Here is a 23,011-nt window from a genome sequence, read left to right as displayed (position 1 = left end):
GCCCGGCCCCCGCCCCCATGGCCCGGGCTGCCCAGGCTGCGGGCGGCAGCGGCGGGAACGCGTGAGGCGCCTCAGCCCCCTCCGCCGGCGCTGCCCCGCGCCCGCCGGCCGCGCTCCCGCCTTGCAGCTCTTCCCCAAAACCCCCCTCTCCTTTTCCCCCTTTTTTTTAATTTTTTTTTTATTTTACCTTTTTTTTTTTTAAATTTTATTCTTTTCATTTTCCCTACTTCGCGTTGGACATGGAGCCGCCGCGACTCTTTTGATGCCCGCCGGCCGGCTTTGGGGCTTTTTTTTTTTTTTTTTCCTTTTTTTTTTTGGGGCAGGATTTCCCTCTGTCTGGTTTTCCAGCGGTGGGAGGACCCTTCCCCATCCTTCCCTATCTCCTTGAGTTAGTTCCTCGCACGGAACCTCCTGGACTGAATGCAACTTTTTTTCCTCCCTCCGCACCCTTTCCCCTTTTGCTGATCCCCTGGCAGCAGGGACCGAAAAAAAAAAAAAAAAAAAAAAAGACCCCAAATCCAACCAAACCCCCCAAAAGCTCCGGCGAGGAGGAGGCAGAAGGGGCTGTGCGTGCATGTGTGGCTGCTGCTGGTGCTCAGGACCCGACTCTGTAGGTGTGTGTTGAAATATGGAGAATAGTCTTGGATGTCTTTGGGTACCAAAACTGGCTTTTCTCCTCTTCGGGTTTACGCTGGCGAACCTGCATCCTCGAGTCTCCGGTAAGTCACTTCTGCTTTATTGCCTTTTCCTCTCCGGGGCGAGAGGAATTTTTTATTTTTTATTATTTTATATTTTTCCCTCCGCATCCCAAAGCAATGTGCCCTTTTCTCTTGTGCTGATGGACTTTTCTCACCTTCTGCGAGCATGATTTCTTTTTTTTTTTTTTTTTTTTTTTTTTCCGAGGGTTTTGTTGTTGCTGTTGCTCGCCAGTGTGAGCTTTTGCATCACTTGCCACAGATGGGAAAGGGGGAACCGCGTTTAGAAGCGCCTTGCGCAGCCTTGGGGAGAAAGGGGAGCCCTGGAAAGAAGGAAATCTATGGAAAATAAAGGAGAAATGTGGCAGGAGGTGGCATAATAGGTGGGAGCGTTAGTTCCCAGTTCTGCACCTGACCCCGCTTGCGGTTGGATAAATTCGCATGTAGCTTTTTTTTTTTTTTGGGGTGGGGGGTGTTGTGTGCTGAAACCAAGGGAAGGGGCTGCTTTTTTCCTGGGGAAAGGAATAAAAAGCAGCAGAGGAGTTAGCGAGGCAGAAAAGGCGCTTCTCTGCAAAGCATCTTCCAACTCTATGAGGCTGCGAGTCTTCGGGGCTGCACCTCTCTTCGCCTGCACTTGGCAGACACATTTTCTAATTAAAAATGGCAAAAGCCGGTGATGTGTGTGGAAGAGGGGTCGGGGAGGAAGGGAGGGAACTGCCACGGCGATGCTCTGGGGCTACTTGTGCGGGAGGTAGAGAAGGGTTCGGCACTACGCAATCTCTTCTTTCGAAAAGAAAGGGAAGAGAGGTGGGAGTGCGAGCCAAGAAGTGTTAGGAACTAAGAAAGTGCGGCTTTGGTTTGCAGGAGGCTCAGGGTGTGAGTGCGTGGTGGAGGGAGGAAATCTTATTCCCCAGCGCTCATCTAATTATCTCCAAAAGAAAACGAGGCACACTTTGGTAGGAGAAACCTTAGGAAGGGGGAGTCTGGAAAATACCCAAAAAAAAAAAAAAAAAAAAAAAGCATCCGAGCTGACTGCTTTCGCTGCAGCGACTGAGGAACAATGGGAACCAACTCCCCACACCGCGCACACCACCGCTAAAGCAGGGTTGGGTTTTTTTTTTTTTTTGGTGTTTTTATTTTTTTTTTTTGTGATGGGGAGAGCGCTGCACCACGAAGCGTTTGGGCGAGAAGGTCCTCGGTGTCTTCTGGCAAAGCTCCGGGTGTCAGCTGTATGCAGATCGCCCGTGGAGGTGGTGCTTCCTCTACACAAACCGCTGGTAGCTTTTGATTGTCCTGATTTTGGGGCAGTTAGTGCCTAAACTGGAAGATGCTCCTCTGTCAAAGCAGGAGGTTTTATTTTTTTGCCCGCGTGTCCCCAGCATCGTCCTCTGCAATGACTTGCGTGTAAGAGGAGGAGAGGGGGGGCTGGAACCAGGGCAGTGGGAGCAGGGTAAGGAATTGGTGTCTCTTTTGCCTTTCCAGCTTAAAAGCTGGGAGACATGGCAGTGATCCTCCTTCCTGAAAGATGATTGACTTACAGGTTGCTTTGCTGCCAAAGGAGGGGATGGAGCGAGAGTCTCTGTGTGCCTCAGGAGCGAAGGAAACCGTGTGCTGTGTCAGGGGCCAAACGTGCCGCAAACCCGTCGCTCCCACAGCATCCGTATTGTTTTGTGCTTCGCGGAGGAAACAGGCTATTTTCCAGCTGCACCTATCGGTTGTGTGTTTCACACCCCATCTCTGAGACACGGATGGGTTTGTTTTTTTTGGGTTTTTTTTTGTTTTTTTTTTTTCCCCCCGGATTTTGAAGGTGGCATCTTTGCGGCGCAGCCAATTCCTTACGCTGCGCTTCACCAAGCTGCAAACGGGCAAAGTTTTCCCAGCGTCGCAGCCCCGGGGGCTGTTGCGAGTTTGTGCTTTCCTGAGCGTCTTTATCGCCATCCCGAGTCAGCCGACGAACCCAAATCAAGCAGCTCTTACCCCTTTTTTTCTGGGCAAGGCAGCAGCCTCCTGGCGCGCCGTGGGCAGGAGGTGCAGGCAGGAGGTGCGGGCAGCACGCTGTGCTTGGCACGGTCCCCGCACAGCAGGGCACGAGCAGGCAGCGAGTGCTGCTAACAAAGGGCTCCCAGAGATGCTGCACAATGGGGTGAGCTCCTCTCTTGCCCCCCTGCCCAAAGCTCAGAGCTGCTGTGGGTGTGCCGGGGTGTATCTGTGTGTGTTGTGTGTGTGTGTGTTCAAAACTTTGGTCCCAAAGGGCAGCGGCGCATCCATGTGCAGGCAGGGACTCGCTGTTTCTGTGCCCAGCGCAAGTCCTGTGCCCGTCCTGGGCCATTGGGCACGAGGGGTGAAATGGTTTGGGGGATGAGACAGAAAGTAAAGCGCAACGTTGGACTTTTCCTGGTTAAATATATGTGGGTGGAAGAACAGGTGATGGGCAACGTTTGCCATTTTGGAAAGAGGCCGTGGAAAACGTGTTCCTGATAAAGGGGGATGTAAATGATGTAGTGCTTGATCATGACGGTGCCGTATGGTTTGTTCTGTGTAGGTATTCACCACTAAATACTTACCTCTCTCTCTTGTCTGTAGGTGGGAATTTAACTCCATCTCAAAGATTTTTTTTTTTTTTTTGGCGAATGACTTCCGCGTTTGGTGTCTTTTGCCTCCCACTAGATCCTGGCGAGAAATTTAGCGTTAGTGCAGCATGTCAGAGCCCGACGATGTCTGAGTACTATGGCAATCACTCCTGTGAGTGGTGCAGTATAAATCACCAGTGACCTGTCACAGCATCCATTTCACATGCGCTGCAGTTGCCCTCTGTGTTACGAGGCGTGTGAGCCACCCCCGGGTACCACAAGACTGGGGTAACCTCCACGCGTTCGCCAGAGTGTTTTTTTCAAAATGGGAATGAGCTTAGTTGAGGACGAGCAGTTTGTATTTGAGTTAAGTCTTCTTTCTGGAGTTTGTGGAATGTTTTTGTATTCAGCTCTTCTTGGTTTATGCCTTTTTGTCTGCACTCCCCGCTTCCCCATGTCCATAAGGATCCAGGACCAATGCTGACTTCGGATACGCAGGCAGGAATGTTTGTTTTCAATCAGATTATACCCCGTTTCATGCCTTTTTGTCCTCACTCCCCCCTTCTCCACATCCATATGGATCCAGGACCAGTGCTGACTTCAGACACACAGGCAGCAATGTTTGTTTTTCAATCAGATTATGCCAAGTGCAATCATGTCCAGATTTCACAGTTGGTTCATTTATCCTTCACTGCTACTCCCTTGTCCTTCCCAATACAAAACTTAGCGTGAAAGATCTGTTCCAGCAAGACGTGGAAACACCATCGAGATCTTCCTCTGTTTGGCTGAACCCATCTTTTCTTGCCTGTTTTATGCTGGGACAGTGAGATTTTCGGGGCAGGACTGTCAGGGCTTTGCTATGCAGATTCACAGCGGGATCGTGGTCAGCAGCGAGGGCTTCCAGGATCCAAATGATTAATAAACACATCTGCGCTTCTCAAACTTAGGGAAGTAAACCTGGGACTGCAGTCCTTGCGAGTTTTTCCCATCATCAGACTGAGCTTAAGTTCAGAGCTAGTGCCCTGACCTTGCTGTTTGCATCTCCCTGGAGCAGCCTGGCTGGAGATGGAGGTGCAAGTGCTGCCTTCTCCCAACCCACCCGGGCCTTCAATCCCTGCCAGGGAAGCAGAGAGCCTTCTTTTTCATCCCTGTCCTGCCTCACATTTTGACTGGCAAAAGGCTGATGCTGTACGTGGGCTGGTATTTCCCAGTAGCCTGTGTTTAACACCATCCTGCAATAATCATGGGTTTTGCCTGAGCTTGGTCCCTGAAGCGTGTGTTGTATGTGACGCCTGGCTTGGCCCCTTCTAGCGGGAGACTGCTGTCAATCCGGTGACATGACAGCTAAAATAACTCTTTCAGAGTCATTCATCAGATGCTCAGCACATGGATGTTCCACCAGCTGTCCTTTAGAGGGCCAGGACTGATTTTTTAAGCCTGAGTTTTATGAGATAAAATAACGCCGCCAAACTGTTTCCCATGTGCCCGCTAGCGTGGCGGATCCAGCTGCAAAGGATAAAACCCTGCGGTGTTCGCACCTCCATTCTTGGTGAAAAACTTGTGAAGGCTTCGGCAAACGTGCTAATGTGAGTAAGCTGTGAAAGAAGTTTGCCTTTTCCTGATAGTTTAACATCTGGCCAGGCTAAAGCTCGCCCGTTCCCCACTGCGCTGGTGTAGAAGGTTTAGCTGTGCCGCCGTGCGGGTGTAGGGACAGTCAGACTCGAAGGCCAACAGGTAAGTTCACCCTTCAGGTTTGCTGCTGCAAATCCCTTGAGGGATATGGGCTCCAGAAGTTCTCACTTCGTGTAGGGAACGAAGCGCTTGTGAGAGAAGCTGCGGCTCAAAGCGGGGATCGTGTTTTCTCATGCCTAATTTTTCCCTTCTGCTGAAATGCAGATCAGTAACAGGGTGAGTCAGTGCAGCCAGTCTCTTTGTTGTAATACAAATAGATGGAAATTTCTTAAAATGTTGGCCTTGCCTGAATAAAAAGTATACGAACAAATTCCACCGAGGCTTTCATGATTAATTAACTAAAGGCAAAAAAAAAAAAAAAAAAAAAAAAAATTTCACTTGCTCTGTTAGAATTATCCCTTGGGTGAAACATTGACCTACATTTTTTTGATTTCCATTGGAATCCAAACTAAAGAGGACTGGCCCTGCCCTCGTTTCCCTTGCCCACCCCCCCTCACTGCGGCCACAGTGCCTGGGGCTGGATGGAGCTGCTCTTGCCTGGGAGTGAGAGCATCAGCTTGGGAGGCAGCACCCAAATCTGCAGGGTGCAGAGCGGACCCCACCCTCCAGCAGTCACCCACTGCCACGTCCTCTTTGCTATTCCCCGAGTCCCTGAGACCGCCTTTACTTTTCATTTGCCCAAGGGAATTCCTTTCTCCACGCTGGCCTGAAAAGTCATCTGCCAAAAAACAGGGGCCACAACGTAGCTCATCCATGAGCTCAGGCGGTTTGCAGGGTTCGCTCCCGGTGTTTGCACCATTTTCTATCCGTCTCCCTGCTGAATGTTTCTAACACTCACTTACGAGAATTTCTCCTCCAACGTTTGTTGCAGGGATGGCTTAAATCGTTACTGGTTCTGGTCCTTGGGAGATAAATCTCCTTCATGTGTCCATTTCCTGTCTCCTCCTCCCCATCCTCTTCTATAAACTTCACGGTCTGTTTGACCACTTCTGCTGTTGAAAAGCAACAGCGGTTTCCTCTGCAAGATAACGGATGCTTGGGATTATTTTATTTTTTTTTAAAATACGGGTGGAGAGCCTCGGGCAGTTGAGCTTTGCTCCTTTGGGTCTTCTGCACAGCAGGCTGTAAGGAAAACTCTCAAACTATGGAAAGCAATGACTGAAAGTGAAGTGTATCTCCTGATTTCTGACAGTAAATTCTCTGGTAAAATAGAGTATATTATTCCTGAAAGATAACGCATCAGATAATTGTAAACCTAGCAGAATTGTTTCTTTCTGCCAACGTTTCTCAATTTCAGCTTTGATGTGAAGGGCTACATCTAAATTGGGCTAATGACAGAACATCTCGCTCGAGAGTTTGGAGATGTCTGCACTATAAAGGAAACGGAATTCTCAGAGAGGCACAATAAACGCACAGTTAAATGTCTCAATTTCTGTCTCGGTTGATGGCAGTCATTTGTCGATGCTAATGCCAGTATGTGCTGTAATTTTATAAATGCTCTGAAGTATTCAAAATACATTGAAAACGACTCCAAATTGCTGCCCGAAGTTTCAGCAAAATATTGGTTGTCAAACAGAGAAGCTGAAAGAATAGTATCTTGGAAGTCACATTACTGGCTGAGAACTGGGTATCTTCTCACCCTGCAAAGCAGAGTTTAAAACAAGGAGATGTTTTGATGATTTACTTTACTTTTACGGTGCCTTATGAATAATCAGATTCGCTGGATTGATGACGTGAACCCAGCCCATGGTCACGCTTCCTTGGGCTGGAGGACTCACAAGGTGCCTCCTCTCTCCCAGCCTGGAAGCAGAAGGTGAACAAACCAGCAGCTTTGTCATTTCCAAAGTTTTGATACCGATTTCCATCTGTTTTGGGAAGCAACATCCTGGCCAGCTGAGAAGTTTGACTCATTGGAAGAAATACTAATTGTCGTTCTCTTCTGGAGTCTTACAGCGAGAGCAAAGGGTGACAAAAATAAATGAAGTGTAAAATCAAGATACTGGAAAGCTCCTGTTCTGTTCACAGAGTTTCCTGGACAATGAAATAACCCCAACCACCAATGCAGGTGTTTATGAAAACATTTGTTTTAGGTGGAGAGGGGAGGGTAGTTGGATGCTTTCTGTGCCACTGTGTTACGAAACACAGAATTTATCCAAATTGCGGAGGTGGCGCTTGCACGACGTGGCGTGGGACGAGGATGTGCTGTGGGAGGTGAGGCTGTGCTCGTTGGGGGGGTGGATGGAGAGCTTTATAAATTGCAGGGTTATGACTCTTTCGAGAGGCTCGGTAGATTAGCTGAGCGAAGGTCAGCTCTTCAATCACCACAAGAGCTCAGCAATGAATGGCAGTCTCCTAGTTCATATTTTTATCATTTATATATAATAACAGTTCCGCAGCCTGGTGGCCACATTCTCTAGACCCTGTCAGTCAGTGGGGGCTTCAGATGTTGTACTGACAGGGACTGTGTTTGTCCTGCACAGGTGAGGAGCGACATTTCTGTATTTCCAATTTGCCTTTGCTTATTGCTTGCTTTTTTTTTTTTTTTTTTTTTCCCCCTCCCCTCAATATCACATCTCTGTCCTTGCCTCCTATTTCGGAAGTTTTTCTTTCCTCCCACCCTTCCGCTGTCTCCACAACTGCCATACGCTCTATCAAATCTCAGTGCAGTGGTGCCAGGACAGGCTGTTTTGGTGAAAGTAGCAGCAAAATGACTCTTGGATATAGGTAGTTTCTCCAGTGAAAGATTAAGAGAGATTATATGGACTAAAGCGAACGGTTATTTTGCAGCTCACTGCTTGCTTTTGGGTGCGCGGAGATTGACGTTAAAAATAGGGGCACAAAGTTTGTATCCTCTGCCTGGCTGGTCACAGGTGTGAGTCTGAGGCGGAGTTGTCACTGGAGTCCTGTGTACCACACACTTCTGCCAGGACCTGCCCTTGGGCCACAACCACCCCCTGCATGGCTACAGGCTCGGGGAGGGGTGGCTGGAGCTGTCTGGGAGAGAAGGGTCTGGGGGTTCTAATGGACAAGCAGCTGAACGGGAGCCAGCGTGTGCCCGGGTGGGCAAGAAAGCCAACGGCATCCTGGCTTGTGTCAGCACTGGTGTGAGCAGCAGGAGCAGGGAGGTGACAGTCCCCCTGTGCTCGGCACTGGTGAGGCCACACCTGGAGCGTTGTGTCCAGGTCTGGGCACCTCAATCCCAGAGAGATCTGGAGGGGCTGGAGCGAGGGCAGAGGAGGGCAACGAGGCTGGGGAAGGGCTGGAGAATCAATCCTGTGAGGAGGCAGGGCAGGAGCTGGGAGTGTTCAGTGTGAGGAGGAGGAGGCTGAGGGGAGCCCTCATCCCTCTCTGCAGCTCCTGACAGGACATTGCAGAGAGGCTGGGGCTGGGCTCTGCTCCCAGGGGATCAGGGACAGGACAAGAGGGAACGGCTGGAAACTGCCCCAGGGGAGGGTCAGGCTGGGCAGGAGGAGAAAATATTTCCCAGCAGGAGTGGTCCGAGAGTGGAACAGGCTGCCCAGGGAGGGGGGAGTCCCCATCCCTGGGGGGGTTTCAGGGCCGTTGGGATGAGCTGTGGGGGATGTGGGGTAGGGGAGAACTTTGTAGAGTCGGGCTGAGGGTTGGACTCGATGATCCCGAGGGGCTTTTCCAACCTGAAGGATTCTGGGATTCTGTGATGGGAACAGATAATGCTTCCACTCCAACAGGAATCCTTTGCTCATTTAGTCTGTTCTGTGTGTGGACAATCCACAGAACTTCACCTGTTTACCTTGTGCAGTGATAGGCTGGAAGACATTCTCCCTTGGCATAGCTAATTGCATTCACTGGGTTGCTGTTTAATTGTTTTTTTTTTTCCCCCTTTGATTCTCATTTGAATTTGGTGGACTTCAGTTGCATGCCACTGGTTCTTGCAGTGCCATTCCCCACTAAATTAACAATGAATCCTCCCCGAGAAGGTGTGAAGTACTGCGAAGGCACATGGCCATGAGCCAGACGCGGTCGCTGTTGGCGTAGCCGAACACCAACCTCATACATTTTATAGCCTTATTCCAGGTTCCTTATCCCATTTTCTTGGAGTGTATTTTGAGGAGGAACATTAAAAGCGTCCAGTAGCTACATCTGGTGCATCAAATCTGAGAAATCTCGGTTCAAAAAGTGCCTGAAGGCTCGCGGCTGTGCGAACGGCGTGACCTGCGGCTAAACCGGTGGGCACTGCTGTCCGGCTGTTGAGCTCTTGAGAGCAGTAATTAGAGGAAACATGACAGCTCTGGCCAAGGTCAATTGATACAATTGCGTGAAGTGTGGTTCTTTCTAACAAAGTGTTGCAATTAAAAGCTGAAGGTTGCTTCCCTAGGAGTGGAGTTGACTTACCAGCAAGGAGGGGGCTGTCCTGGGGCTGGCAGTAGTAGTGAGCACAGTTGGGTGTTTCATCCTTAGCCCCGAGCTTCCCGTTCAGCGCAGAGTTTACTCATGATCTTCCTTCCTCCCGAGTCTCTCGCTGACACTCTTCTCCTCACTAGCCGAAGCAAAAAAAAAAAAAAAAAGCGCCTTTTAAAAGCATTCTTTTGTGTGTCTATCCACAATATTAATTCTATTTTTCCTCTCAGAAGCATCAGAGGAAGAAGAAAGACATTTAAAAAGTCTCTGAGGGGCCTTCATCCATATACCCTTCCATTCTTTTTTTTTGAAATTTTTTTTTTCTCCTTTGCCTTCTGATGCTCAGAAGAAGAGGAAAAAAAAACAAACCAAAATCCCTTAAAACTTTCCTTCTGTTCTCCCCTGGTGCTGAAGACACACAACAGACCGCAGTCGTGGTGAGACCCAAATGCACCACCCTGTTGACTGCTGACGCAGCAATGCCTTTTCTTGCATGGATCCAGGTTTTGATTGTTGTTTTCTTGCGGGGTGGGGTGGGGGGGGCACAGGACTGATGCAACTTTTCTGTAGGACTGTAATTAGTAATCGTGGTTTTCTCTGGACTTTGTGCTGAGCCAGCCGCAGAGCAGCCCGAGCAAGGGCCGTGGAGGAGGGTGGCCCTATAGAAGGGGGTGTGCATTTTAGGAGATGTAGATGGCATTTCATATATATATATATATATTTTTTTTTTTTCCCCATATGGTTGCAGTGATGTGAGTTTTTCCCCGTATTCATCCAATTCTGCAAATTTCCCACTCATTTTCCAAACATTGTGGTGCTCACGTTTCTCTTATCCCAAGTAAAAATCTTTTTTCCTAGTTTCTTCCTCCTTTATTGTTATATAGATGCTGCTGAACGTGCTGTTGACATGACCGGTTATCCTGATTTCCTACATGTTATTTATAAATTTGGCAAAAAAACCCACAATCCCCCATTCTGCTTTGCAAGGCAGCTTCCTACGTGGTTTTCTGCTCAGAAGATTGAAAAGGTTTAGATGAATTATTGAAGAGGAGTCTGTCGTACATATGAAAGTAGTTAATGGTCTTAGATTTCGACTTTGCTGTTAAAAAGGACATTGGGATTTTTATGTATTTATTTACCGGGGCTCAGGACCTTTTTATTTTCCCCGGACACAGTGAATAACGTGTCCTCCTGGGTGAGAAACAGCATGAAGCAAGTTTTGACCCAGCGCTGAGGGATCTGGGGGAGTTGGGAACGGTCAGGGGGAGGGTCATGGTTGGGCTGAAGGAGCTTCAAGGGCTTTTCCAACCCAGATGATTCTGGGATTCTGTGAAAAAAATGAACTTGAATCTGACAGCTCTTGTTTTAACCCTTCATGATTAGGAGGATGCAAAATGGTTTCATAGAGTTGGATCGTGTCAGAATGGCTTTTGTCAGAGATTTAGAAACGTAGAAATTTTCCGTGTCTGGGACAGAGATGCCTAAAGAGGCGGATAGCTCTCGTGATCTGAGTGTTCATAGGACCTTTAGCAAACCAGTAGAAGGACGCTTAGAAAAAAGTATTTATGCACAAGGTGTTAAAGTGCTGTGGGACGGAGGGTGCTGTACGTGCAGTGCTTTTTGCAAAAATCATGCGGTTTAGTGTTTTTAGATTTCTGGCGCTAATTGGTTTTGATGTTAAAAGTAAGGGCATACTCAGTTTATGGAAATGAATACAACTGTGTGCTTTGGAATAGCAGGTGTCTTTTGTAAGGAGTATATTCCGTCCTGGCAGATTCTGTTACCCGTGGCAGTTTGCTCTGATCTCCCTCTCACACAAACGTTATTCTTTGTTTTGATTAATCTGAAATAAAGGTCATCTGGATGAAAGATTCAGGAGAAAAACCGGGTAAACAGCTGTATTTCCATCCTGCCCACACAATTCTCTAAGCCCACAGTAATGGAGAATAAATCAGATTTATTTATTTATTTTTTTAAAAAATCCATCACATTTTAATGATTGAAACAATTATAAAAAGAGAGAGAAAGGTTGTTTCAACGCATTGGGCCACATTCGCAACCTGAATAAATCTTCAGTGACTTCCACGGAGACACCTTCACATCAACAAAATCCTCCTAACACAATTTGTTGTTGATCATTTGCATTCCTTCTATGCTCACGCAGACGCTGATTCTCTGCAACCGAATAGCTTTGCTATAGCAGGTGTATTGATATTAAAAGGGTTGTTAACATCTCTCCAGAGGGGGATATTCCGTTACCAGAAACTCTGTCAAGCTTTTCCATCTGTGTAGGGAATTTGTCAGAAGCTGCTGTTACGTTATTAAAAGTATTAGTTATCTCTTGATTTGTGTCTAATTGAATTACATCATTAATAGAACTCAATTACAATCAACGGAAAATGATATCACCGCAAGGACGGGGGCCACTCGAGGGTGTGAGTAATGCTTTGTGCTCAACCAACCAGTCGTAAACGGGGCAGCACCGTGACTCTCTTGAGGAGCAAGTTTTCCAATCCTGACCACGGGGAGGTTTCCTACTTAACTGGGGACACTGGCTTGGAGCCACCCAAATCCCCTGGCACCATCGCTTCGTTGCAAATTGTTTTTTGTGAATCGAGTATGAAATGGTTTTAATCTCAAACATGCGATAAAATAATCCTCCGACTTTTTTTTTTTTTTTTTTTTTTTTTTCCCCCACTGATGCTTCTTACACAAGCTTAATCTGTTTTTAGCACAGATTCTTGAAGTAGCGTGGAGTGAGGCCATCGATGAAGAATCACAGGGGCCATCCTTGCGCGTGCCAAGTCCGGGCTGTCGGCGTTGTGTTGTCACTCACGTTACTCCTCCTTTTCACGTTGGAACTCACAGAACATCCCAGGAATGACAAGTGTGTCTGTCCATAACTACAAAACTAGGCTAGCTTTCCAACAAACACCAAATCTATGAGACTTGGGAGAATAAATCCACAGAGAAACCGGAGCAGAAGCCAAAGTGGTAGAATGAGAGAGGTGGATTTCCAGTTGTGTGTTGTTTTTTTTTTTTTTTTTTTTAGAATTGGAGATACTGGCTGTAGAAATGAAACATTGCTCCTCAAGGAAGTGGGAAGGAAGCTGTAGACTCTTGCTCGTTTTTTAGTTTGCTGCCCACCAGAGATGGACCCCAAGTCCTGCTTGTGGCTGCAGCAGAAGTGCAAAAGGAAGATACTACAGCGACGCTACAGAACAAACAAGATTATCCATCACCCATGAGACTCGCAGAGCTGTACTGTCAGGAGTATGTTATAGCAGAACCCTGGGCTATAATATACCATTAATTTTTTTTAAAGTAATACTCTTGACAGGTTTTAATGGGAAATTCCACTTACAAATCAATGGTGTGATTCAGTCCTGTATTTATTAACACATTCCTCAGATTGCAGATGAGTGAAACTACCTGAGTACAATTCAAATGGCCCTTAAATGTGGAGCGTGATAGTGTTTGAGTGTCCGATAATTTATATTGCCAGACTCTGTCTCATTAAATGAGATCTGTCTCTGTGCATTAATATGCCAAATACCTGATAGCAATAACTATTTCATTAGTTCTGATAGTTCCTGACATCTCCGACATTGTCAGGAGTTTTCTGCATCACCCTTTGCTGGGCTTCAAGCTTTGCTACCAAATACTCTGTTCCCTCCCGTATGGTAGGTAAATGGGTTGTGTCAGGGATAAGTAAACCTTTATACAAGGTCAGTCTGGGTCGTTGCGTGACTAAAAAACATCCAAAAATGCAGCCAGACACTCCTAGAGCCAGGCTTAACTTTCCCTGTTTTCTCAGACAGCGAAATGAATGCTGATGCCGAGATTTCCATCCCAAGTCCTTTTCCAGGGCTGAGCTGCAGAGCGAAAGGTCTTTCCCACAAGTAAACCTGATGCTAAGACAGGTCCCCTTCGAGCTACAGGTTGATTTTTTGTTTGTTTGTTTGTTTTTTGTTTTTTTTCCCTCTCATTTTCTATTAGCTTTTCAATCATACCCGTTCTAAAATCTCATTTTCCCCAAACTGCTCCATGATGCTGCCACAGCCTTTTAAGCGTCCCGTTGCCGCTTCACCATGACGTTAAAATGAAGATGGGGAGGTGCTTATCCCACTTAAGGTTAAACAGCTGCGAACACCTATGAGGGATGGTAAAATGCTTTGAGATTCCTATAGTAAAAGGCTACGACACAACTGTAATGTATGGCTGCCATAAAATGCTGATCATCCTAACGCTAGTAAGCTCCAAATGAAACTGGAGTTAGCCCGACAATAAATTAGATTTTAAAAGGTAATTCAGTGAATGTATGATGAAAATTTGGCCTCTTAGTATACGATCTGTCAGCGACTTATCTGAATTTGTTTCTCATTTTTTGTAGAACATTTCTTGATGGCATATACGTTACTCTGTAATATAAAAAAGTCAGCAGCTAACAGTTTCCAAAATCCACCCCTAGGAATAGCCTATTTGGCTCCTGGGAGGAAGCTGATCTTTTAAAATGATAATCAATAAACATTTCCCCAAAAATCTTTGGCAGATGCCTCCCAAAACCATGACTGAAAAAACCCATAGTCCTTCTTTGTGGTCATTAGTCTTAAAATGGTAAATGTTGGTGAGTGCTGAAGGCCTTCCCTCACCCCTCTGTTACTACCTTAAATACATTCCTGGTCTTTGCAGCCTGAAGAAGCCGAAGAGGGGATGAAAACTACCCCTCTGTGTTCCTTGGTAACCTCCCACAAAATAAAAACGGCAATTCAACAGGCAAAGAGCAAAACTGGGGGCAAGTACCAACTGTTGCTTCAGGGTTTGTCCTTCAGGAATAACCATAATGTTTTAAGCCTGGGACTTAATTGTCAACTGTTGGGACTAGAAGGGCTACAGCTAATGAACACATCCTGTCCTCTGCTTCTTCTTGGAAATTCTGCTTTGTACTTTTTTCTTGGTCCTGTGGTAGTTCTGTTTGTCCTGACAGTCAATTTAAGTGGAGGAGAAGGGAGTAGGACAACACGGCGCATGACAGTGTGCTGCAAAGCCTGGTGAAGGCTAGACTTTGGATCCAGCCCAGCAGCTCTAAATGCTGGAACAGCTTTTTTTTTTGTGTCTTGTAGCTCTGGGCTTCAGTTTGGTTCATATCCTTAAAATATAACAAATCCACATCCCATATGTAGGGGAAAAAACTCCATAAATGATCCCCAAAGAGGCAGGTTGGAGGAACTGTGGAGGAAGGGGCCGTTGCAGTCCTGTTAGCATCAGCCCTTGCTGCTGTCTTCTGCTCATACACCCAGATTTGGGGTCAGAAGGGAATTTTCTCCTCATGACCAGATTGCCAGGGACACTTTTTCCCCCCTTTCCTGTAGAGTAGGATCTGCTGGGCTTCCTAGCATCTTGTGCAACATTTAGGGATATCCCCACATCTCTGGTAGTTAGACTTTCTGGTCTTTATGAGGTCTTAAGAAGGGTGCCTGTGAGTATTTTGGGGGTTCGTGGCATGTGGTGAAGCTCTGTGGACCTTTCTGCTGTTGTGTTGCTCTTCTCTGACGTAGGCTTGATGACCCTGCTTGTCCCTTTCCATCCAAAGCCCCATGTGGGATCATTTCTTCCACATGTTTGTTCAAACTGGAGCCCTGCCTGCTCCAATTTACCCGATGGGAAGCTCTCTCTTTTAACTTCACGTTCCTGGAAGCTTGTTTAAGGCATATGTTAATCTCAGGAGAAAAATAATCACCTGCCGGTGGTGAATCACCTGACCTGCCTTGATGTCTATCTCGGAGTAATGCTAACCTTCACAAGGTACCTACTTTATTCCTCCGTAATTGAAATTCATTTCTATGACTGTATAGTATTAAGAAAACCTGAACATGGGTATTAAAAAAAAAGACACTGACTTTTTCAGCCCTGTGCAGATGATTTCTAATGTGGGCTTGGTGTTGAATTAACAAAGTGACCTTTGTGGCATTAACCTAGAGCACGGAGCACAGGCAAAGGAGAAAACAGAGCTGCTGTAATTAGGGGCACTGCAGACAGCAAGTGCTCTTTTATCAAAAGTTGCCTTGGAGCATCCGATGCCTCGAGCAAGAATCTGTAAGTGGAAGCAGAGGCAAGGAGATGCTTATTATCAGAGGGTTAGGGCAGATCCTCTTGAAACTTTGTTGTCTACTACATCACGGCTAAAGCAAAGGAGCTGCAAGTCGACAAACTCTCCCGTAGGTTAGAAAAGAGCAAAAAAGTAATTTCCTCTGTCAGTGTTTTCAAGCCATTTCTGCAACGCTGCTGAGAGCGACCCGTTTGCTTTGAGGACACCTTCCTCGTTTGAGGTGGGGAATCGGGGGATGGCTGGGGGTAGAGTAAAGCCAGAGGAGGTACTCGTGGTCTTTGGCAGCTCCCAACCCTGGGAGGTGGCCTCACCCTGCAAGGGGAACGTTGCAGGCTGTTTCTCATGCTCCTAGCATGCAGCACGCTGGTACTTGGTGTCAGCAAACCAGCCGCTTCACGACCGATTTTAAAAAAAATAAAATAATAAAAGCACCTCCTTAGCCTACTACATGGGTAGGTGCAGAATTGTTGGCCTGTCGTGGTTTGAGCCCAGAGGGCAGCTGAGCATCACGCAGCCGTTCAGTCCTCCCTTCCCTGCAGCGCTGGGAAGGAGAAAATGAATCCAAAGGCTCAGGAGTGGAGATAAGGATGGGGGTGGGGTGGGGTGGGGTGTCACCCATTACGGTCATGGGCAAAAGACAGACTCGTTAGGGGAAGAAAGAACATCACTAATTCAAAATATTAAAGATAATGATGCTTCACAGACAGAATGGGACAGTGAGAAGAGTTACAACAACTTCAAACCTCCTCCCCCCACCCCTCCCTTCTTCCCAGGCTCAGTTTTGTTCCCAATATCTCGACCTCCTCCTCTCCCCGTGGTGCAGGGGACGGGGGGTGCAGTCAGTCCTGCTGTTCCTTCCTCCAGGGCTGGGGGGAATCACTCTCCTGCATTCCTCCCCTGCTCCACCTCACGTCCCTCTCCCAGCAGACAGTCCCCCACAAACTCTCTCCGCCGCCAGTCCTCCCCACGGGATGATTCTTCCCGAGATGCTCCGCCGTGGGTCACCCCCACGGGTTGCACCTCCCAGCACCGATCTACAACAGCGGGGGCTGCTTCTCCCCACAGAGTCCTGGGGGTCCCCCACAGGCTGCCGGAGAATCTGTGCTCCTCCAGTGACCCCCATGGGTGATGGGGGGCCCTGCCCTCTCACCACGGGATACAGGGGGGCTCCGTGCTCCGGTGCATCTCCCCCTCTTCCTCCTCCTTCCTCCCACTGACCTCGGTGTTGGCAGAGGCGTCCTTCCTCTAACTCCCCCCCAAAGTCCTCCCCATCTCTCTCAGGTTTCCCTTCTTAAATACATCATCACAGAGGTGCAGCCACCATCACGGATTGGCTCGGCCTTGGCCAGAGGTGGGTCTGATTTGGAGCCGGGGAAGCTTCCAGAAGCTTCTCGCAGGGGCCACCGCTGTAGCCCCCTCCCCTGCTACCAAAAACCCCCCATTCACACACACAAAGCAAGGGCAGATCAGGTCCCTCAGCATTATCCAGGAGTGAGATTCACGGAGCGATGCCCCTGATTAGATAAAATCCTGCCTTAATTCCTGCCCTTCATTAAGGGCCCGACACTCACTTCAGAGTGTGTGGGCAGCATTTTGCCATCTGGTGACTTTTGTGGGTGCTGAGGACAGGGACAAAATGCAGTCCTGAGAATGAGACGCTTTATATATAATATATATATATTTATTGATATAGACTCTAGATGGGGAGGTGAATATATACGCGTGCATCTGTACGTGTGCAAGCAGGTATGTTTGTGCGTGTGCATTGCTGTACTTGAGTGATTTTTTTATTTTTTTTTACTCAGATATACCTGGGTGTAGTTGTATAGATACACCTCTACATGTGGACAGGTGCGTCCATATATAAAATAAATATACACACATATATATATCTACAGGGCCAGAGAAAATGCAGAGTAGACTATAGTTTGAAGAGCAAACCGACGTGCTGGAAGAGCTGAAAGAAAAAAACTACAAGTGGGTGCTGTTGTGGTAATTATTTATTTATTTTTTTCCCTTGAGATTGTGATCTAACATTTAAAAAAACAAGCTAAAAGAATGTGACTCGAACCGAAGGTTTCAGTTATCGTTCGTCGGGGTAAAACACTCAGAATATTACTTGGATTTCCGAGACTCAGAAGTTCAATGCCAGCTTAAACACCTCCCAGCAATATTTTGCCGCTGTGCGCGGATGCTGATTCTGTCAACTGAAAAAAAAGTGTGCGTTGGAAGCCGTAAAGGTGACGATCTCCCTCCTCCTTTAGAGAATTAGAAAATTTCACATAGTTTTGATCTACAGTGTAAATTAAGCCTCTAAAGTGGGACGCTACGTCTTCATTAAAAGAGGAGACAGTAATCACGAGCCCATGGAGTGTGATGGTGCGGGGTTTGCTGTGGTTCTTTTGTTGCTGCTTGGTGTTTTTGGTTTGTTGTTTTGTTTTTTTTTTTTTTTTAATTATGACTACTAAATATTGGTTTTGCACTCATATGAAAATATGACTTTATGAGCTAAGTATAATCAACGGAAGCATACACCCGTTTTCACTGAAAGATGTGGCAATTTATTAAAATACTGTGTAGTCATGATCAGTCCGTGGATTCATTAAAACTAATTTTTTTAAATAGAAATTTAATATCTTCTCCTGTAAGTTATAATAATTAACAGTACCCAGGGACAGATTTTCTAGGGATAAATCAGAAGTATGACTTCATGCCAATTTTTTGCCCCCCCCCTGGAGTTTTCAATTTTCACTTCCAAACAGCGATAAATTATGCATTTTACATACAATTAATGTGTTTTTTAATGAACAATTAGAAAATTGCTGTGGGATGAAATGACTGTGAGGTAAACTTTGACTTTTAGAGGAAAAACTGCCCTCTGGGTATATACACGTGCCGAACTTTTTCTGTACATGTTTTATTGTCTTTGCAGTCTCTTTCAATGTTTTTCCTTTGCACCTCTTAAGTCTGGACCTCTGCTTCTTGTGTGCTGTGAAAGAAGCTGGTGATGTTTTGTCCCCCGTTGGAGCGGACTTTAGGCTCAGGCTGGAAAAAAAAAAAAAACCTCAGAAAAGCATTATCTGTTGTTCTCTCCTGTTCCTGCAAATTGGTAGTGACCTTATACCCAAAGTGTTTGCACCTGTAGAAATGCTGGGACAGGAATCTGGTGCACGAGGCATAAATTCTGCACTGTGATAAATCCCTGTCACACCAATGATCTCAGCCGAGGTTGAATTTGGGATTAGGATGCGGGCTTTAGGCTTGATAGACACTTGCGGAGGTTTCAGCTTTTGTCTAACACGGATTTATTCTGTTTTATAGAATTTAATTCCAGCGGACTCTTTTTATAGAAATGAGAATAATTTCCTCACACCTGTGTTTCATGAGAGGATTGGCTTTATATGAGCAAAGAAGATAGATGTGGAGAGGGGAGGGAGGAATATTGATTTGTAATGCACTAAGCCTGAGCTTTACATAGATAATTTCTCTGTATATATTTTGAGCTGGAAATGCCCGTCTCGCAAGAACATTTGGTTGTAGACGTTGAGTATTTTCCAAATGGAAATTGGTGATGAGTGGGTTATATGAATATGTTGGTTAATATTCAGCCTGACAGTGGACTCGCTGTAAAATGAAACTCTTTTCCCATTTTACTGTCCTGTAGCCGTGAGGGTGACAACACGGCTGCAGCCAAGCAGCACGCTCACTGCGTTGGCTTTCCGCGAGAGCGGGGCTGGGTTTTCAAGCACTTACCTTGCAGTTTGCACTTGTCTTCCCACTTCTTCATCAAGATCTAAAGGGTCTTTCTTATGCCGTAGAAGCTGGTGTGCAAGCCTGCATTTCCACCAGATTTGGCTTTGATTAATTAGGACAGAATAATTGATTGGTTATGTTTCTATTTCTGGGTTGTTCATTATTTTAAAGTGAAGTACTGTAGATGAGCAATCAATATCAGAGTAAAGGTACATGACATCACCTTCTGTAACTGCAGGTTTCTCTTCCTTTATTTTGCCCTTTTGTGAAGTCAAAGGACAGGAAAAAACTACAGTCAAATATCTGCTGGGACCAAACCTCTAGAAAACATCCTGTCTTGGCATGAAGCCCCTTCCACGTGCTGGGATCTTTCCAAGAGTGGCAAAAAGTCCTTTGGGAAACTTTCTTGAAAGGACTCAAGTGGAGACCACATTGTCCAGATTGGTTGCATCTTCAGTTTTGAGCTCAGAGGCTCTTTTTTGATCAAATTTGACCAAAGGGTTAAACTTCCAGGGTTTAACAGGCGCCAGGCCCCGAGGGAATGGCCTCAAGCTGCCCAGGGCAGGGTCAGGCTGGCTCTGAGGAAGGATTTCTGTGCAGAAGGGGCTGTTGGGCGTTGGAATGGGCTGCCCAGGGCAGGGGGGAGTCCCCGGGATCCCTGGAGGGGTTGAAGAGTCGGGCTGAGCCAGCGCTGAGGGATCTGGGGGAGTTGGGAACGGTCAGGGGGAGGGTCATGGTTGGGCTGGAGGAGCTGCAAGGGCTTTTCCAACTGAGATGATTCTGTGGGGTGGTTCAGACCCATGGATGGTCGTGAAGAGCCACTCAATGAAGGGCAGCACTGTCTGAATGCTTCCTGGGAAACAGGAGGAGACTCAAAGTCAAGACGTTGAGCTTTTAATATTTTGATGTAGTATCGGCCTCAGAACAGAGGTGGTCTTCCATCTCCTGCTTCTCCGCTGCTTTGCAGAAGATCTGGATTTGGCTCCTGCTGTTTCTGGCCTAGCAACACCACTAGTGGTTTATTTGGTAACGAGACTTTTGCTGTGCAACTTTACAAACTGAACGGTGGTAACAGCAATCTCCAATCTCTCTAAAACAAACCATTTTTAACTCTTTTAAAAACCAGGACAACATGATCCTGTCAGCACAGTCAAAAGATTCTGCCAGCTCTTGTCTCTAATCGAGAGCGATGATGTCTTCCTTCCCCCTCACACGGAGGATTTGCTGCAGCTCCCACTGGGCTGTTTGGATGAGAAATTAAATCCCATCAACCCCGGTTAATCCCCACCTTGCGCAGCCTTGTGCCTGAGTTAACAGAAGCCCCGTGCAGCAGCCGTGGTGAGGATATGCCCAGTGTAGGTGCAGGACTGGACTCGTGGGGCTGAAGAAACACGATGTTTACACCAGTTTAGATGAACTGGGCTGGATGGAAACAGAGCAGAGTCTTCCCTGCTCTGGTACTGAATAAAGCAGGAAGGCTACGGGGTGTTTTGGTGTCAAGGCCCCTTCTGCATTCAGTGACTTGGGCGTTTTGATGGCTTTTGTGTTGTGTGAAAGGCAGGAGAATGTCGGGGCTCTGAAGGACAGAGCACAGTTGTTCACGCTGGTTCTGCTCCAGGATGACTTTTCATGGTATTTATGTTCCTTTTCTCCAGGAAAAAACAAAACAAAACAAAACAAAACCAAACGACAGTAAGAACAGCAAAGACTGAATAATAAACATCATCTCCATTTCTTGTAAAACACCTCATCCTGCATATACCCTTCATTTCTTTTAAGGCCAAAAGCACTCAAACAGAAAAGTCCATGGAAAAAGCAAGAAAAGGGGAATTTAGTTGACCTTTGTATGCCCTGGTGGGATGGATTTGCCAACAGTATTTTCCACCCCATGGAACTGGGCAGGAGGTTCATTACATGTTTTGCTTTTCCTTCATTTGTCTTTCTCCAGCTCTGAAATTGAGTCGATCCTGTAGCATTTATCTGAGGTGGCGGTAATTGGGCGGATCCTCTAGAACCTGTTTGTGGTGGCAGGTAACAGTGAAAGCTTGTCCAGAAAAACTCACCGGGGTAGTTATTTCTAAGTGAGTTGTTGCACGAGATGCTCAGACGAAAGGGAAAGAATTGCATAAAGAAGTCAGAGGGAGACTGGAGAAGAGAGCTGGATGTCCAAATTAAATGCAACAGCAGTAATTTTTAACATGAAAGAACCAATTTATAGGAAGCTAGTGAAGTGAGAAGTGAGGCGAAATGGTGAGAAACAAGGCAAATTGCAAAGCATGAGAGATTGCGAAGCACTAAGAGGTCTCAAGGACGGAACCTTTCTCTCCACCACCCCACACATACTGTGTGCATATGTGCACACCATATAGCACGGGATTTCCAAATATATATAACCCCTGTGTATTTGTTTTCTGTAGAATAAGTTGGATCCATAAAATATATGAGTACTTTGAAGTCATATTTCAAATTTCTTGGAACTTTGGCTTTCAATTAGTGGGAGGGTTTGTTTTTTTTTTTTTGAAAACAAGTGCTCAAAGCTGTTTGCCACTTGTTTCGGTTTCTGGTAATTGCGAATAGATTGAAAAGATTTGATGCAGATTTTGTTCTAAAAATTAATCACCCTCTGCAAGAAGACAAAACATGATGTTTTTTTAAGAGACCTGTTTTGAGTCTTCAACCGTTTGCGTGCTGGGCTGCCGTGATAGATGAGCTCAGGGCTGCGCTGCGACTTCGAGCTCAGAGATCAAATGTTTGATGGATGCTTATACAAATGTCTGATGCCTCAGTAACAAACTGAACAGCAAAAAGTTTGAAGTGGGACTTCCAGGAATGACCAGTCCCAGGGGAGAGTGGGGATGGGGGGATGTGAATTAATCCCTGGTGTTGTTTAAGTCAGTGAAAAGCCAGGACTGAATGAATGACATTTATGTCCTCCTCATCCTCCATCCAGGGAAAAGTTTCTAGAGGAGAAAATGAAAATGAAAATGAAAATGAAAATGAAAATGAAAATGAAAAGCAAGGTGCCTTTTCTAGCGTTGCTGTCACTGGTGATTAGAGGTAGGGCAGGATGTGCAGCAGGGATGCGTGCAAGGATGCACCTCTGGAGCAGAGGGCAGATGGTGGATGTTGGGTGTGGTACCAGCCGCGATACCAGAAGCAGAAAATTCTTCTTGGGTTGGTGTTGCTGAAGGGCGTTTATCTCACCAGAGAGCTGGCTGCATGTCCTCCTGTCCTCCCCTGGTTGTGGGAGGCTATGTTGGCTAGTGTGGTTTATCCAAGAGCGGAATCCAGCCCAAAATGTTTAAAATAAATACAGCGTCAAGCCTCGGGGCGTTTATCAAGCCTTGCAGATGTGTCTTTTCTTGAAGACCGTGAGCATCGTATTCCTCACGCCAACGCCGGGCCAACCCAGAGGCTGAATTATTTGTGCTTTTGCAGGGAGCTGTGAAGCTTTTCAGTGCTTTACTGCAGCATAAATCCTGTTATTACCCTGATTTACCTGCGCTCTTTTGAAATGTGGGAAATATTTTCCTACCGACAGGAATATTTTCCCCAAAGTTCCCTGTTTATTGATGGTCAGAAGCAAAAAGTCCTTAGATTCTGGGCAAAGGAACGGTGCACCTCTGCGGGTATTGCGAGGTAAAACAGATCTAATAACTTTTCAAGGAGAAATTCCTTAGGGTTTGCTTCCAAGGTTAGGAAAGGGTCAGGTTTTGGTAGAAAAATGAGTATTTGGCTTCTTATATCTGAGCTGGACAGATACCAATCGCTTCTTTGCTTGGGCAGATTTCTTGATGCAGGTGCTTGTTCTCTGT

General features: G+C 46.5%; 1 protein-coding gene across 2 annotated transcripts in view; it reads left to right on the top strand.

Annotated features, from left to right (window-relative positions):
* The first annotated feature begins 565 nt into the window (after positions 1–565).
* The window catches only part of DCC (DCC netrin 1 receptor), a 612,108-nt gene continuing 589,662 nt past the window's right edge, over positions 566–23,011 (top strand). For both annotated transcript variants that reach the window (XM_074932358.1, XM_074932359.1), the window contains exon 1: positions 566–719. In XM_074932358.1, the coding sequence (XP_074788459.1) occupies positions 629–719 (91 nt within the window). In that variant the 5' untranslated portion in view covers positions 566–628. The remainder of the gene's footprint in view (positions 720–23,011) is intronic.

The sequence above is a fragment of the Athene noctua genome, chromosome Z, assembly GCF_965140245.1.
Source record: "Athene noctua chromosome Z, bAthNoc1.hap1.1, whole genome shotgun sequence".
In the NCBI taxonomy this organism is placed as follows: domain Eukaryota; kingdom Metazoa; phylum Chordata; class Aves; order Strigiformes; family Strigidae; genus Athene; species Athene noctua.
This window is presented reverse-complemented; position numbering and strand designations above follow the sequence as displayed.